Below are 16,938 nucleotides of genomic sequence, written 5' to 3' on the forward strand. Positions count from 1 at the left end.
TATGCTCTCCAGGAGATACTTCTCAACCATCCAACAACCTTTTATCAATTTATGCTGCTCCCAGAAAATTGGTTTATTATGCACAATAGCAAAACAAACTTTGAGAAGAGAGATAAAAGCATGTTGGGAAGAGGAATATGACACATTCCTAGTCAGTGTTGCACTAGCACTGCTGTAGACTGCCCTGTAGTTATTCACACAGCATTTATATTTTAAGTCCTCACTTAAATTTGTATTTGAGCAGTCAACATTGGCAGAAGCAGTGCTGATACTTTTTTCATCATGGCAAAATACCTCTTTCTGTAACAGCTGGCATTCTGTAGTTCTGTGGTCTAGGCTACATAGTCACTCTTAAAATTAATTCAGACCGTGAAATAGAATAGGGAACGCAAGCTAGGGCTTTGCTAAGAATAATTTGTTATGTAATTAGTACAAGGGTAAGAATAAATCAAAACCCATATTCTGTCAAGCATGGTAGGCATAGGGATTCTTCTCATGTGTTTCCAACCTACTGGTTTCAACTGCTTGTACCTCAGAATTTTTCAGATTTTTCATTTGTTTGAAAGCAGCTGTTTTATTTCCAGAAAGTTTGATGGGGAGCGAGAATTTCTTTTGATCAGACTGCATTTATAATAGCGACAGCACTTCAGAAAATAAAATGCATAGCTCAGAGACCTGTACCGATTTTGGAGAAAGTCCTTGATAAATCAGAGATTAAAAAAAAAAAAAATTGGCAAGTCAAACTGTATTTTTAGGTGGTAAAAGGCTTCAGAATATGAGGATGTAGAACCCTTTGATCAGAATTGCTTTTAGTGGGAAATCCTTTTGTCTGTCACTGTCCCCTTCAAGGTAAAAGATAATGTTCTCAGTGGAAGCATTTAAAAAGGCAGGCTTCAAAATACTGCATATGAGTCATATATAATTCTTTCAGTTACTGAATAGTAACTTCTGGATACTGGATCTAAAATAGTCACCTTGGAAGGTATGCTGTGGTGTTAACCAGGTATTCCAGTTTATTTTCTGCTTAATTTTTTTGCCCTGCAGAGCATATACTGACTTGGTTACGTAGTCTAGTGTGGAGAAAACTGAAAAATAATTGTTCAAGACTCAAGAGATAATGGCTTTCAGCTACTTAGCAGTAGTCTGTCATACATCTAAAATTGCCGTTTTCATTTATTTCTTCAAGCTCTTACTCTACATCTATCAATAACCTGTAGCCCCTTACAACTATTCTCCATTGTATTGATGAGTTCCTTATTTTATAAATGTAATATCACTTGGCTTTTATTTTGTACTTCAAAATTAAATACATTTTTCTTGAAGGCCTCAGAACTGGTGTTTCCTGTGGCAAAATAGTACTTCTTTCTTTCTGGATTAAATTGGGATAGCAAGCATCTGTCAAAGCTCTTCATAGAATTTTCATTGTTTTGTAGTGGAAGAGTTTAAACAAATAAATGCTTTGAAAATTTGGACTTTATCATTACTTCACTAACTTTGAGAACTGGATTATTCAGATCTGATTATTCAGATAGTAACTTGCTATCTTCTTCCCATTACAGAGTATTCTCTATGCAGCAGATCCTAACTGGTGAAGCCAATTTAACAACTAAAGGAATATGGTTGCACTTTTCTTGTTGACTTTTCGTACCCTTCCAAGAATCAATAACATTTATTTTTTAGAGCTGGTGAGTTCGCTGCTGCTAGTAACATTTCAACTTATTTTCTTGGAGGAAGCTGGAATCTTCTAACATCATCCCTCTGTGAACCTGGCTTTTTTGTTCTCTTGAACTAGCCCAGATGGGAAGACAACAGCAGGTGAGACTGTGTACCAAACAGCGGCACCAACAGCTGAGTAGGTGGCATGCTGCTGGCAGGGACAGCTCACCTTAAGACTGGTCCTCATACTTTGAGATTCTAGGTTGATGCAAGAGCTGTGCAGAAAGCCAGTGTGTTTACAAGCTTTTGTGCAGCTGCTTGCAGGGTGTTACTGTAAGATGAGGAACCTGATTGTATTCTGAATTCAGGCATGGTGATGTATTATAGGAAAATTGCTCTGTCTAGGGAAGATTAATAGTTGAGCTGCTTCTTTTTGTATGGTCTTGCACAAATTCTCAGCATAGAAATTGAGGATCAACATAGATTTTTTTTTTTTTCACGTGTAACAATTCTTACAATCTTGTGATGTTGTCACTATGGATGAAACCTTGGAATGCTGCTTTACCAATAAAAATAGCAGTACCAAGTCGTTATGGTGTCTGCTTGTCTTCACTTAAATGTTATTATTCATTCTAGAAAGTCAAAACACTGTTGTTAAAATCCTTTCAGTGTCTTTTTCAAGTGTCAGTGTTTGATGGAGACTGTGCTCACTACAACACAATAGAATTAGTAATCTCACTCCACAATTTATGTTTTCCAAAATAGAGCCTTTTAGGCTAGGGTTTAGGTTTGCAGGGGTTTTTTTCCTTTTTTTTTTTTTTGTTCCCCAATCTTACTGCTCTTGAACTACACTAATTCAATGTTTCCCTCTTAGCATATTAAGAAGTATGTAAAATATTGAGAGCCTTCCTACTAGGCGTAACAGCCAGATCTCATTCCAGCCCCTGCAAGTTAGCAGACAATTGAAAAGTTAAGTTTTTCTGCTGAAGGATCTATTTTCTGGCCACTCTTACATCCATGTATCTAAGCTATTAAATAAACAATGCTATGTTAAAACCAATTGATTACCATAGGAAAGTCAGCTAGCTGTCAAGAGAATTAAGGGAAAATATTATTTGTGCATTGGGCCACCCAAGAGTCCTAAGTCTCTCTTTTTGTGAATTTACGCATACTTACAAAAAAAAATATGTAGCCTTTAATCTTGCACAGAAAAAAATTCAACCCTTGCAGGAAAATTTAATTTGCAAGGCTTTAACTGCTTGCTATGTTAAAGCAATTAAATAAGAAACCCAGAATGGAGATGGAAATGGTAAGATGACAATACTGAAGTCTCTTTGAATAAAAATTTAGGATTTTGATTAATTGAGCAACTCTTGAAAGCCAAATTTACCATTTCTGTGACAGTCAAACAAATTATGGTTAGTCTCCCACTCAATTAAAAACTGGGCTATACTTAATCTAGATTCCAGTATTCAGTGCTAGTGAACAACATTGATTATGCTTCTTTTAACAAGTTTCAGAAAACAAAAATGGGAATTCTAAAGGCTGCGTCTAGTCCCTGTACACATTACCAATAACCTTGTGAGCCAGTTCTCCAGCTACAATATTCATATTTTCAGAGCTTTGCTAGTATTTTTTCACGTTATTTACTGTCTTCATCTTTTTATTCTGATCCCTAGTCTTCTGTTGCAGCTTCTTATATTGTACCTTGAGGTCTGTGGCCTTTACCCCTACTGAGTAGACTACAGGAAAAAATAAAGACGGTGTCAGACAAAGATGTTAAGAATAGGAATAACAAAAAGAGGTGTTAGTAAACCTTAAAAGGAAAAAAATATCAGAAGACTCAGTATTTTACTGGATAGAGTAGGATTATTTTTGACAGAGATGTTCCAACTGGGGGGTAACAGTACAGAGAACCAAATTACAGAACCTTTTTAAGTCCCTTCAGACTTTATTCTGTGTTTCAATTGAATCCAGCACACCAGCCACAAGACATCAATGACAAATGCTGAACAGCACAGCTCATTTCATGTCGATACCTGAAATGTTTGGACACTGTCTGCAGGTGATCCATTCAGCTGCTGAACCTAATTGTCTGTTTTAACTAAACCCTTTTCCTGGTGTTCTGAAGCAAGATCTCCCCTCTCTACTTAATCCATCCTCAAAATAAACTCTAACTGCTCTTAATTCATTTGCCTTCTGTTCATGTACCTTACATGTGAAAGGTGCTATATAAAAATCAACATTATCACTCATGTGATTCCCATAATAAATTATTCCCCTTTGTTTCATGCATTCAGGTGATGTAGCCCCACAGAATTATCCAGACTTTCATCATCAGTAGTGCAGTTTCAGTACTTTATTTTGAAAGTCTCTTAATAGCTAGTTTAAAACAAGTGAACAAATGTAAAGTGTTCTTTATTAAATAACTCAAAAGGTAAAGCAAATTGTGCGATTAAGAAAGACAACAACATGGTTCCAAAGAATTTTTACAGCAGAAAACAAATTGCGGCAAATGAGCGTTTCAGTCTAGCAGCCAAATTGTCCTCATTTTTATGGAGTTAATTACGGTCCTCAAATTGTGACTTGTTTTTTAAAAGATATGCTGCTAGAAATTCAATGGGATTTGGCGGTCTGTAAAGAAAAGAGTAAATCAAAAGCAATTATTTTTTGTTATATGAAATTAGGTAGCTGAAGAACTAATCACCTTCCCTGAAAAGCCACGTAACTCCTCCTAAACACTTACAAGCATTGATTTGGGGATGACCAACTACCTAGAGTTACCCTGTAAATTTCCAGTTTATGTCTCATGAGTAAGTTTTTAATGAGTTTCTGTCACTGTTGGTTCAACATTACTAAATTGCTAAAACAGTTACATACCTAGAACTAGGGTATAATCCATAAGCATAAATACTGTATGTACATCATTGGAAGTTACATGCATTTGCCTATTTTTTTAATGCATGCAATATAAAGTAAAATTTAATCTGTCAGTGCTTTCTTGCTTCATTTTCCTGAAATGGTTATTGTGTAGCTTCAGTAGTAGAGCTGTTTTCATGGTTTCTGGTAGCTGCTGTTTCTTTTTAAATGAACACACCAAATCCCTCAATTTTGAAGAGCGCTGTAATTTGCAAGTAGTCAATAATGCACACTTTTGATTGCTGGCCTTAGCCTGTAAATTTATTTTAAATGCTCCTTCATCTACAGTGCATGAATCCTGCTAAGCTAGACTCTGTCTGCAGAATAAATGGCATGCTTACTTATTCCACACTGAGTCAAACCAAAGGTCCAGGTAGTGAGCAAGTATGCCTACAAAGAGCGTAAAGAATGGAAGATGTGCGCAGAGATACTTCTCTGGACCATCTTTTTGCCCTCCAAGCACGCACAGTTAACCAGCTTCCTGAGCTAGCACTTTTAAGTCCTGGTGGATCCTCTGCGACTTTGACTAGTTGCTCCTTGAGTCCAAATAAAATGTTATTATCCTCAACCTGATGCAAGTTATATACCTAAATTATGTGACCTATGAAGGATCATCTCCTTTTGTTCATTAAGAATTTGCTACCTCCTAGCTTAATTTGATTACCATATCAGAATAGATAATAAACAATCCATCCCAATGTAGTATCTCCATGTTATTAATGATTTAACAGATTCCTAGTATGTTCTCTCAGAAATCTCTTTTCCAGGTTGAAGTATCACCTATTCAGTCACTCCCTCTACAGATAGCATTCCATACTTCTGACCACCTTGTCACTCTTCTTACGTCTTCACATTCTACCAGAATAGAGGGGAATTGGAATTGCAATATTCAAAATACAAGAATACTATACATTTAAATAGTGACATTATGGTTGTTTTTACCCCACCAATTTCTAAGTCCTACCATTCAGAATTGATTTTTCATTCAGCAATGCACTGACATATACATTTAACAGTTTAAAGGTATTTTTCATCAAGTCTGAATGTATCATCTTGTCACTAGCATTAGGGTATTTATTACTTTCCTATGTGCATAATTTTCTGTTTATTTGTATTCAATTTTTCTTTTTTCCCCAGAGATTCAATTTTGCATAGCAGTCATCCATTGTTTCACATCAAATTTATGAAGTTCCTGTACAATTATTTACAATTGATCAACTTAAAAAAAAACCAAAACACAACTCAAACTCAAGAGAAAACAAAACATAAAAAACCCCAACCTATTCATTAAAACTTGGTATCATGAACAAATTTTGTCAGCCACGTTTTCAAATAGTTATAAATGACCCTTTCTAGGATTCTGGCAGTGAGCTCATGTCACCATTTACTTCTACCCTCTATCTCATTTCTTCCAACCAGTTCCTCATCCATATAAAGGCTCTTCCTTTAATCCCACAGCAACTTGCTCTTTTTAAAAGCCTTTAGTGAAAGACTGTGCCAGAAGCCTTTTGGAAATTTAAGCGGACTGTATCATCTAGATTTGTGTTTGTGTGTGCTCACCGACTCCTTCAGTGAGCTCCAAGAGACTTACGAACCCTGACAAAAGTTGTGCTGACTCCTCCCAAATACAACATTTATCCATATGCTTGCTATCCTGGATGATAATTTCTACTGAATTCCAGGCGTAGCCATCAGATATACTGGGCTGTTCCATGAACATCTCTATATTCCTCAGAAAAAGAAATTAGCATCCACTAGTTACTTTCCAGTTCAATTTTAAGCAGAAGATTATACAACAGAGCTGGTAGTTCAGCTTTGTCACCCCTGAGGTTTTAATATGCTCAACTGTATAGCCAATTTGACCTTGGCAGTTTGATACTGTTAATTTTTCTCCTATACATTCCCCAGCCTCTTCCAATTTCACTCCTGTGATCAGTCCCCATAAAAAACAGCTCCTTCTATAGTGAAGAAAGATCTTAAAAAAACAGAAAAGACCAAAGAAAAAAAAAAAGTTTGTAACACAAGTATCCAGACTGTAAGCGTGGGGTATCCACCTCTGGCTGTGTTTTACATTCAGTCTGTAGCAGAACTCCCACAAATGTCAACTGAAGATCTGCACACTGCTCAGGTGTACCTTCCTAGGTGCTCTTTTGCCTAATCAGCTGTCTGTACAATACAGTTCTAATTCACCACACCTTTTGAGGTTAAGACACTGGTGATGGTTGTTCTGCTGTAGGTACCGCAATGGGATTATGGTCATCCATACCAGCTTTTCATAATGCTATTTCAGCAAAATTGAGAAATAGTTTACATGCAGTATGACTCACCAATAGTTCGGATACACCAAAAGGCTACAAATTAATTTGTATAAGATGACCAACTGTTTGCTATTATTGAAGAATACCCTGCAACATTGACTGATAAGAGATTCAGGGCACCTTGACAGCATAATCTTCACTGAAAGGATAAACTATCAGTTTGCTTCTTACTGCATTGACAGTACAGGGTCAGCCTCATCCTTTAGATAGTGTTTTAATCTCCAACAAAGACGAACGTCAGGCACAATTTGTCTTTCTCTTAAATGGCAAGCAGAATTCTTTATACCACACTATGAAAATCTTGTTCAAAACTAGAACAACTTCTTGCCTTGCTTCTATAAGGTGAATTATGTGATAAAATTAATTAAAAAATACATTTTTTCCCTCCAAAACCTTTGCAGTATCACACCTCATTAGGAGATCACAAATTCAATAAATAACTCCTACCATGCCATATGCACCTAAATGAGGAACATGTCCTGCATGGTCAATCATAGTAATTCATAGGTTCATAAACCTGTTGTAAGGACTTTCTTAGAACTAGCAAACTAGCAAAACCATGTCTGGTGTGCGAGGTCTGAAAAGGTGACATACTACGCAAGTTTGAGAGCTACTTTTGTCCTAAGAACAGAAGGAACATTGAAGCACCTTACCTCTCTTTTGCAAGAACAGCAAGTCCCTGTAGCAAGATAGGTACAACTGTCTGATCCAAGTAGGCACGCGTGGGTAACGACTGAAGATCCACCTTCTGCTTTGATGTTTTCTCTGCATTTATTTTCTCATTTTCTACTATCCTCTGAAGTAGGGGGAAAAAAAGGTGAATGAGCATTGGTAATAGCAGCCATATCTGCTTTGAAGCGTGAGTGCAGACAAAATACCCATTTCTCTGCAATTAACTGGCAATAACTTCTTTACATCTTGTAATAAAATTTAAGCATGTATTTTTCCTTGCACAAAAATCCAATCCAGAGGACCCTTCTGTTAAATTCTTATGTTTTGGGGAAACGATGTTAGGAATTCATAAGTTTTCCAAACCAGAAGACACCCAAACTCTATCATTGTTATTTCTGCTTTTGCTTTCACAGTTAAATTCTACACCATTGTGACAGGAATGACTACTAACAAGGGTGGTCCCAATTAAATGGTTCCTGCATGCACTCACTTCTAACACAAAATCCTAAAAGCACTAGAAATTCAAGTGAAGTCTGACACAAGGGACTCTGTTACAAAGTCAAGCACTTTGAGACCTGCTCTAGTAAAGCATAGATGGACACTTTAAAGAAAACATATGAAAAATGCTTCCAGGTGCCTTTTGGTCAAAAAGCGCTGAATCATCTTACACCATTAACTGTAGTTAAAAGAGGATACCCTGCCACTGTCAGTTAACCAACACAACACACACCAATCTACTGATATGGGACCAACGTATCCAACGTGTTCTAGTTCTGTAGTGGAAGTTGAGGCGTACAGGCAAGCAGTTATCAGGGAAATGAGTCTCAAAGGACATTTAAGAAAAGTTTCTGCAAAAGCTTTGTATAGAGTAGGAGCTTGTAATGAAGGGAGACTGAAGGCTTTTCTTTAATGAGGAACAATAAACAAATATCATAGCATTATTATTCTAACCTATGTTGTTACCAACAGTGGAGAGAATGGATTGTGTCTATTCTTTCTCAGCATAATTAAAGATAGCTTGGAGTATTCTAATCCAATATTTATATTTACAAGAATATGAAAAGAATCCCTCCCTTTGATACTTTCATAGAAATCCATCTTTCATCAACTCCTCCTACTCCCCTCCCTGTAATAAAAGTCTGGCTGGCTTTTTGTGGCATAACGTATTAATGGATTACAGCATACTTCCAAAAAGACCCATCTCATTAAAAGATTCATTATTTACTTCAGTACCATTTAGTATAATGGAAGCAACACAACAGAAAACATATTAATTAACAATTATGCGAGGGATTAATATCTGTTGGTTCAGTTTCCATCTAACTTTCTTGGGAACATGACATTTGCTGAAGTTAGACTCAAGACTGCACATTTTTCCCTTTGATCGGGAATGTAACTTCCACTGTACTTTACAGCAACAAAATCTTTGTTACCTCTACATTTTCAGTGAGACCGTATTCAGAATGGGGATTTTCTGGAACCTGTAAAATAACACACGGTCAGCAAAGTGGAAATGCTCCTTTTACGCATGTAGCATGATGCACGTAAAACATTTCTTGCAATACCTGTGGCTGTCCCTCCATAATCTGTTCTGCCTCCATGATTTGAAAAGCAGAATTTCCTGGACGTACAGTAATCTTGGAAAACAATAAAAAAATTGGTCAGGACGCTGAGAAGACGACAAGTGTTAGCTAACTGATACTGCATCACTTGGTTACTAAGGCACAATTACTGGAGAGCAAAGGGAGTTGCTCTGTGCTCCCCCACTGCCGAACTTGCACACGTTTTTCCCCGCATACAGAATTGAGAAGCGCCTCAAGGTTCGCGTTACGTCCGCTGAAGAAAACGGCACCGGGATTAGAAAAAACGGCATTCATCATTTAAACAAGGACCCCCAGCGACGGCCCGCTCCTCTGCCCGGCCGGGAGCGCCAGCGGGAAGGCGAAAACACCCCTCCCTCCCTCCGTCCTTCCCTCTCTCCTCTCCTCTCCTCTCGTCCCGTCCCGTTCCATCCCTTCCCTTCCCCGCACGCCTGCCCGCCGCGCCGCCTTACAGCGCCAGTGCCCCAAGTCCCCCCACCGGACCCCCGGCCATGCTCCCACCGCCCCGCGAGGAACAGGCGACCCCTCCGCGCCGCTCTCACCCGCCGGTGGGTCCGGAGCTCGGCAGAACACCGACAAACCTCTCCAGAGCAACCAGAGCCGCTAACGGAGGTGTCGTAAATTGTTTTGACGTAAGTGAAACGGTCGCGTTGCCGCCGCCGAACCCCGGCGAACTACGCCTGCGCAAGGGGAAGCCCCGCCCAACCCTGAGAGCCGGCCTGCGGGGAGGGGGAATGCGGATGGCAAGTTCGAGCGGCCGGTGAATGATGTCATCTCTGGGCGGGGCCTTCACCCTTCTCAACCCCCTTCCCATTGGCGGGTGGGCGCGTGGAGGCGGTTCGCTGGGCGGTGCGGGTCGCGCGGCGGTTCTTCAACCGCGAGAAAGCGAAGGAAAGAGAAGCCTTCGGCTGAGGGGAGGGAGGTGCTAGTGGCCGCTGGGCTGTCGTCAGGGGCTCCCCGGTCTTGGTCGGGCTTTGATCAGGTACTTGTCACTACGCCGAGCGACTCTGAGTGAGGCGCTTTTTTTTGTTCTTTTTTTAAAAAAAGGTAATTTTCTTCATTGAAGCAGAGGCTCTGTCCTGACCTCTGTTAACTGTTTTCAGGTGCAGCACAAGGAGCATTGGTTAAGGCCAGTTGTGGGGGAGCAAACAGGTAATTCCATTCCACTTATAGGTGCCCTGTCAGGACTAAAACTGGTGGGATGTTTCTGTTCTTTAAACGAGCCTTTGAAAGCCACTGGCCCTTGAAGGTTTTGTGGTACAGAAACCTACTGATAATCAATGCAGTTTGACATCTGGGGAGTTCACTGCAATGTTTATGCAAAATAACTTTGCTGAAACTAACCTTGAACTGAAAAGGGGGGTTTGTTAGTGAAATAACCTTTCAAAGCCTTGTAGAGTACAGATTGCAAAACAATGACTGTTTGCCATTAATTTTGGCTAGTTGTCTCTGTGTTAAGGAAAATGCAGCTGCTCAGCTTTCTCTAGGTATTGATTGGCTTTAATCATCCTGTCTTGACTTGAAGCTATCAAGAAGTGAAAAATCTACTGTTTGTTGTCATACTGTTACAAATTGCATGAGGTTTTTAATATCTATGCCTGATTTCTTTGTTTTGGTTTTTTTTCATTGGGAATTAAGTTCTATGTCTGGTAACATCATTTGTGCTGGTAGATTAAAAAGATCTTTAGAAGCTTTTTATTTTTTTAATTGATTCTGTAGCTTGTCACTAAAACCATTATCATTTGCTCACAATTCCTGACTGATGTCTACTTCTGAAGCTGTGTTTTGGCTTAAGTTGTTATTCCCCTAACAGGTGCATTGTTTACCAGTGCATCAGTCTATATTTGATTGCTGTGATATAGTCACATAAATTTCAACGGTGTCATTCTAAGTTTTTTTTTTTTAATAAAAGTAACTGAATAGATTTGAGTAATCAGAATTGTTTTAGATTCATCTTCCTACTGTCATCCAATCTGTCCTTTAATTTATTAATCAACTTATTCCTTCACCAGCTTTTCTATTCTTTTGCTCAGGAATGGGATGATGCTTTAGATAGTAAATGGATCATAGAGACTGTAGATGGGTAATCTGTTATCATGTGTCTTATTTCACTTGATGTTTTTGAATGCTACAGAATACTAACACCACTTGAAGCTTCTGAAATTTCTTTGGTATTCCAAAATTTCTTAAATTTTTGTATCAGTAATCAAGAATTTTTTTTTTTAAAGGACTGTTAGGTATATTGATGGGGGAAAAAAATTAAAAAAAAAGATACCGAATTTTTTCCAGTCACGAGTGGACTGGAAAATACTTCATGATATTTTCACAATAGAACTACATCATCCTTCTTACAAAATACAGAAGAAAAATACTTAATGAACCTTGCTGCATTTTTTTATTGGTACTGATAGGTTTACTATCTCTGTCTAATAATAGTTCTAGGTCATGTATAGTTATTTTGGGTTATATGTTTATATGTTATTTTACATGTTAATAAAATTTTGTGTTTTATACAGTAAGAAAACTAATACTTGGTTCTGTCGTTCAAAGAAAAACACTCTCCTCAGTCATTTAAGAAAAACAATACATATTACCGGGGGGAACTTTCTGTACTAGAAGTAACTATGTGTGGCATGAGCAAACAAGAAGAAAACCAGTAGTTTTATAGTAATTTAGGAAAAATCAGTAAAACATTGGGGACAACAGTGATTTCAATTTGGCATATCCTTTTAATACCCCACCACCCCAATTTCTTGCTATAAACTGGGGAAGGGAGCTGGTGCACTGAATTAATTCGTAGTATCTTTCTATACTTTTGGGACAGCCTAGGCTACTATATGCAGTTCTGGGGTGTTGGGGAGAGATGATCTGTCATAATGTGGCTCTTGGCATTTCATTTGTAGAACAGTGAGTGTGTGACAAAGCAAACCAAACCAACAAAAACCCAACAAGCAAACGAACAAATGAATTCAAAATAAAAGGGGGAGGGAGGAGATTGAAGCAGAGAGGAAAGGGTTTGCTATATCGTTGGATATAGCAGTAGCAAAACCAGGAACAGAACATGGGAATGCTGCTGGTGTGTGGAGGTCCAAGTGTACCAAAGCATTTTTAGATCTGAAATAAGCAAAGGAGGAGGGAGCTGGAGGATCTGTATGATCAGGGAAGACTCAAATAAATAAATATTATAGTGGCTGGGACAACAGGGTATTCATATTTGTAATGAGGGTGGAAAAAAAGAGTTAAGATTTTTTTTTTCCACAGTGATGCATCTATAATGTATACTCAATTTTGTTAGTTTTTGTCACGTGAGGAGACTGTCATTTCAATTACAGAAATGTGGAGCAGACAAAGCACTGGAGAATATTTTTTCGGGGGCAATTCTACAGTGGTGGGAAGATGGACACAATAAATTACTGGCTGTTACACTTCTCAGTGAGAGAGGTCTGTGACTTTCGAAAAGAGGGAATTCCCCCGAACCCTCCTCATCTGCCTCTAAAAATGATTGTGCACGGGGAGCAATGCAAGGTAGCTGCACTGCATTTTGCCTGCAGGGCCGTTCACAGCTCCAGTTAGAATAATTAATTTTATTAAACTATTTATCGTCTTTCCACTCAGTGTGCTTCAATGCTCTGAAGTCTAATGGGCCTCGGCTAGGGCCGGAGCACGCTGATGCTCTCCAGGCACAGTGCTGACAGGACGCGGAGCTCACCCCTGGCCGCCCGCCCTCTCCCTCCTGTCGGGGTCCCCGCCGGGGACCAGGCTGCTGCTCCCAGAGGCAACCGGGCCGCCACATACCGTCCGCCGCCGCGGCAATACGCTTCCCGCGCTAAACGAAGCGCTGCTGCCGCCCGCCCCGGAGCACGCCGGGAGCCGTAGGCGCCCTGCGCCGCCATTCCCGCCTCCTATTGTGGCTGGCGCTGCGGCGCGTCGACAATAGCGGTGCTGGGGGCGGCGCCGCTGCCGCTCCGCATTCGGCAAGGGCCGCTGCGCACTCCTCCCCCTGGGGCCGAGCGAAAGGGGCGTCGCCGCCGCCGCCGCCATGGCCGGTTGTTATCAGTCCTTGGCAGCGGGTTATGGCGACGGCGGTGAATGAATTCTCCGGGCGGCAGAGGGAAAAAGAAGGGCTCAGCCGGCTCCAGCTCTGCGCCCCCAGCCGCCGGGGCTTCACCCTCTTCGCCGCCCGGGCCGGCCCCCCCCTTGCCGCCGGCGGGGGCGGCGGCGGCAGCGGCGTCCCCCCACAAGCGGAACCTGTACTACTTCTCGTACCCGCTCTTCGCCGCCTTCGCCCTGCTCCGCTTCGTCGCTTTCCAGCTCGGGCTGCTCTTCGCCTGGCTCTGCGAGCGCCTCTCCCGCGGCGCCCTTATGGCCGCCAAGGGCAGCAGGGCCGGGGCCGGCGACGCGCCCGAGCCCGGCGGGGCGCCCGAGACGGTGCGGGCCTGTCACAAGCGGGCCTTCGAGTGCATCTCCATGGCGCTGCGCATCGACGAGGACGAGAGAGGTAGGGGAGTGCCGGCGGCCGCCCCGGGCTGCGGGGGGAGGCGGGCCGGGCCGAGCCAGGCAGGCCGGTGTTGGGAGGGCGGGTAGGGCCTCTTGGCTGGGCGCCGGGACACCGGGGCTGCAGCTTTGGGTTAAACAAAACCCGCTTACGTGAGAAATGCGGGTTGCGAAGGATCCGTGCGGGAGGGTGAGCTCCGGTGCCGCTGCCTGCATGCGGTTACGGTGCTTTGCTCCCCCGCCGCCCCCAGCTGGGTCGGTCCCTGTATCGCCGCAGCCGGCAGGCGCAGGTTGGATCAAAGAGCTGCGGCTCAGGCTAATTCCCCACGCAAAGCAAGTGTTTGCATTTCATTCTAATAACTTTAATTTAAAGTTTTTGACGCGGAGGTCTGGGTGAGGCGGTTAAAAATCAAGGGATGTGACTGTAACTAGCCTTCGGTTTAACCAGGCCACCCGACAACAAAAGCACCAGGGACAATAATAGGGGTACCTCCTTTAATGTACTGTCTGACAAGTGATGGAAGCGTTGAGGTGAGCTTTCAGGAAACTTTGCTCTCCAACTGCCCATTTGGAGTCATGTGACTTTTAAGGAAAGAAATATTTATTCACATTTTGGCAGTTGCTTTTTAATCTGACACACTTACTTGAAAAAATCCCTATCACTATGTGATTAGAAGACCTTAAGGAGGATGTTTAGGGTTCGATTAAATAAAATGCAGGAGTGAGGATGGTTTTTTTCTGTTTAGAGGATAAAAAAAAAAAGGGCAATTGCTAGTGCATTTGACTTAGGTATTTAGTCCAAATGCAGCAGCACAACTGTCAGCATCCAAAAGGTAGTCCTTAGGGGCATGCTGGGCTAGGTTTTAAAATTGTCTGGACACATCAGAATACCTTATTACGCCCTTTCAGTTGAGCTTCAGTGAAACTGTTATCCTAGAGGAGGAGGTTAAAAATATGGGAATAGACCTTCAATAGAAGCTACATGCTGAGAGCACCATAAAAGCAAGGGATGTGTCTTGCTTTGCATTGACAACTTGGGAGTGGCAGTGGTAAGCTCTGGGAGAAAAGAACCCACCATGTGCGGCAAGGTTAGTTCAGAACAGATGTACAGTATAAGAGCATTGAGGGTCATAGGTCCAAAGCATGAAAGAAGGTGAGGTAGCTTAAAACTTCAGTGGTGTTGATGATTGCTCTGTGAATAGTAGCTAAGCCTTAAATTATCAGGGGTCTCTTCCACTGTTGTGGCTTGTGACTGTTGGTGGTTTGAAGGTTAAGCCTTCAAATACTGATTTTAATCACAGACTTGCCTTAGAGATATTTTTAGTGTTGCCATATAAGAATTACCTGCACAGGTCATTTATTTAGTCAGGAAAAAGTCTCTGCTGCTAACACAAGCAGTTGCAAAGCTGTTACAACCCTGTAAATGTAGTAGTCATTTCACTGAGAACTCGCTTTGCTTTAATTCATAGATTTGTTATTTGCTTATCTGGTTTTACTGGAATACATGCATACCTTTGAATTTGTTTGATATGTAAACAAGCTTTTTCTAACTTCCAACAGAAGACAATTTATTAGACATAGTATGTGAAATGCTTGGGATTTCTGGACTATAATATCCTGTTAATTATGTGGCATTTTTGCTGTTCTGGAAGCTATGCGCGCTTTAGTAATTATAATAGCACTTCTTGTAATTTTTATGATTCTGAATTATTGGGCAAATTTAATATTCTTGCTTTAGTATTTTCAAAATCAAGCTTAACATCTTTTCCTGGGACTGAGAAGGTACATGCGGTGGGTTGGCCACAGCCAGCAGCTAAGCACCCACATAGCTGCTTGTTTACTTCCCTCAGCAGGACAGGGGAGGACCAGAAAGTGAGAAAAGTTATGTTTCAGCATAAAGACGTGTTAATGTGCAAAGGAAAGAACTAGGGGGAAGACAAATGATGCAAAGGCAATTGCTTACCAATGCCCAGCCAGTTTCTGAGCAATGGCTGCCTTGGAAGACAGCCCCCACCCTGTTCTTCCTCTACCCAGGTTGTTACAGCTGAGCATTATATGACATGATATGGAATATGCCTTTGGCCAGTTTGGGTCAGTCATCCAGCCGGTGCCCCCTCCCAACTTCTGCACCGCTAGCCTACTCCCTGGGGATCCAGAACAGGAAAAAGAAAACCTTGAGGCTGTGCAAGCTGTTCAGCAATAGCTGAAACATTGGTGTCTTATCACCACTGTTATAGCCACAAATCCAAAACACAGCACCACATGGGCTGCTGTGAAGAAAATTAACTCTATCACAGCCAGACCCAGTACAGCAAATTAATGACTTCTAAGGAATGTGACTTTTTTATTATATTTTTAATGTCTTAATCACTGAGAACTGGTAAACCGTTCTTTGCGGATTCAGAGCGCTACTTTTGCAAACAGCTCGGTTTGATATATTGTTTTTAAGACTTCTCCAGTTAAAAGGTGGAAGTGAGATTTTAATGAAGAGCTTGGCATGTTCGCAACTGCTCTTCCGAATAGCAAAGCAATTTAGGCAGTAGCAGCGGTGGCTGAAATAATCTCAAATTTGATTTCTAATAGCTGTAGTCAGCATTAGGCGTACACTGCAGTCAAAACTGTTTCTATAGGTGATGGGAGGAAGCTTAAAGAAAAAAAATGGCTACAGAGAGCATCAAAGTCACTGATGATTTAATTTACCTAGCTTTGTCCTTAGCAGTCAGGATATATGAGGCTGGCAGAGAAACGGCAGTAATAAAATGATTCCCAAGGTGTGTGATATACATGACTGTAGGAAGGTGCTGCTCCTGTGGTTTGTGTTGGTAAGAAGAGCAAAGCGTGAAATTACCTGCACAGAGTAACTTGCCAAATGTTATTAAAAGGCTTTGTATCTGGAAAGGAGCAAGAGAAAACCCTTACGAAGATTCTAGAAGTGCATTGAAATATTTTTACTGGCACTAAAATTTGCTAGAAAATAGGTTTGGGACTCAAGTTATCAAAAGATTTGAGTGCAGAAGCAACACAATCACTGGTAACTGGCACTTAGGAATAGTTTTGTGAAACTTTATCTCTTCTGAAACCAGGCTAATGGTATCTGAAGGTTTCATTCTAGGCATTTTTGTTTTTTCTCGCACTGGCAGCTTGTTAATACTAACCAGGTTTAAATTGTAATACCTAACGTGCTGTATTTCTGTGTGGAAAGGCATGCTTAGTGTGGCATAGCTAACTTGCAAAAGTATGTTTCCATATGCAGGCAAGTAGCTTTTTAATGGAGAGTA

At 41.2% G+C, this 16,938-nt stretch overlaps 2 protein-coding genes across 11 annotated transcripts in view; one reads left to right on the forward strand and one right to left on the reverse strand.

Annotated features, from left to right (window-relative positions):
- Positions 1-3,703: 3,703 nt before the first annotated feature.
- On the reverse strand, positions 3,704-13,482 carry DPY30 (dpy-30 histone methyltransferase complex regulatory subunit). 4 transcript variants are annotated; one of them, XM_054822808.1, is made up of 5 exons: positions 13,433-13,482; positions 9,131-9,202; positions 8,999-9,046; positions 7,547-7,689; positions 3,704-4,290 (listed from the first exon to the last, which is right to left on the reverse strand). In XM_054822808.1, exons 2-5 carry the CDS (start codon positions 9,164-9,166, stop codon positions 4,218-4,220), a joined length of 300 nt encoding a protein of 99 aa, XP_054678783.1. In that variant the 5' UTR covers positions 9,167-9,202; positions 13,433-13,482; the 3' UTR covers positions 3,704-4,217. The 4 variants fall into 4 exon arrangements, with proteins under 4 accessions (XP_054678783.1, XP_054678782.1, XP_054678784.1 ...); XM_054822807.1 differs by lacking the exon at positions 13,433-13,482 and adding an exon at positions 9,709-9,851; XM_054822809.1 differs by lacking the exon at positions 13,433-13,482 and adding an exon at positions 9,668-9,686.
- SPAST (spastin) overlaps positions 12,971-16,938 on the forward strand; it is a 41,669-nt gene continuing 37,701 nt past the window's right edge. For 4 of the 7 annotated variants that reach the window (XM_054822785.1, XM_054822786.1, XM_054822787.1 and 1 more), the window contains exon 1: positions 12,974-13,664. In XM_054822785.1, the coding sequence (XP_054678760.1) occupies positions 13,256-13,664 (409 nt within the window). In that variant the 5' untranslated portion in view covers positions 12,974-13,255. Of the gene's footprint in view, positions 13,665-16,938 lie in introns of all 7 variants that reach the window. The other 3 variants (XM_054822788.1, XM_054822791.1, XM_054822789.1) reach the window with 2 other exon arrangements.

This window comes from Grus americana, chromosome 3, assembly GCF_028858705.1.
Source record: "Grus americana isolate bGruAme1 chromosome 3, bGruAme1.mat, whole genome shotgun sequence".
NCBI classification, from domain to species: Eukaryota; Metazoa; Chordata; class Aves; order Gruiformes; family Gruidae; genus Grus; species Grus americana.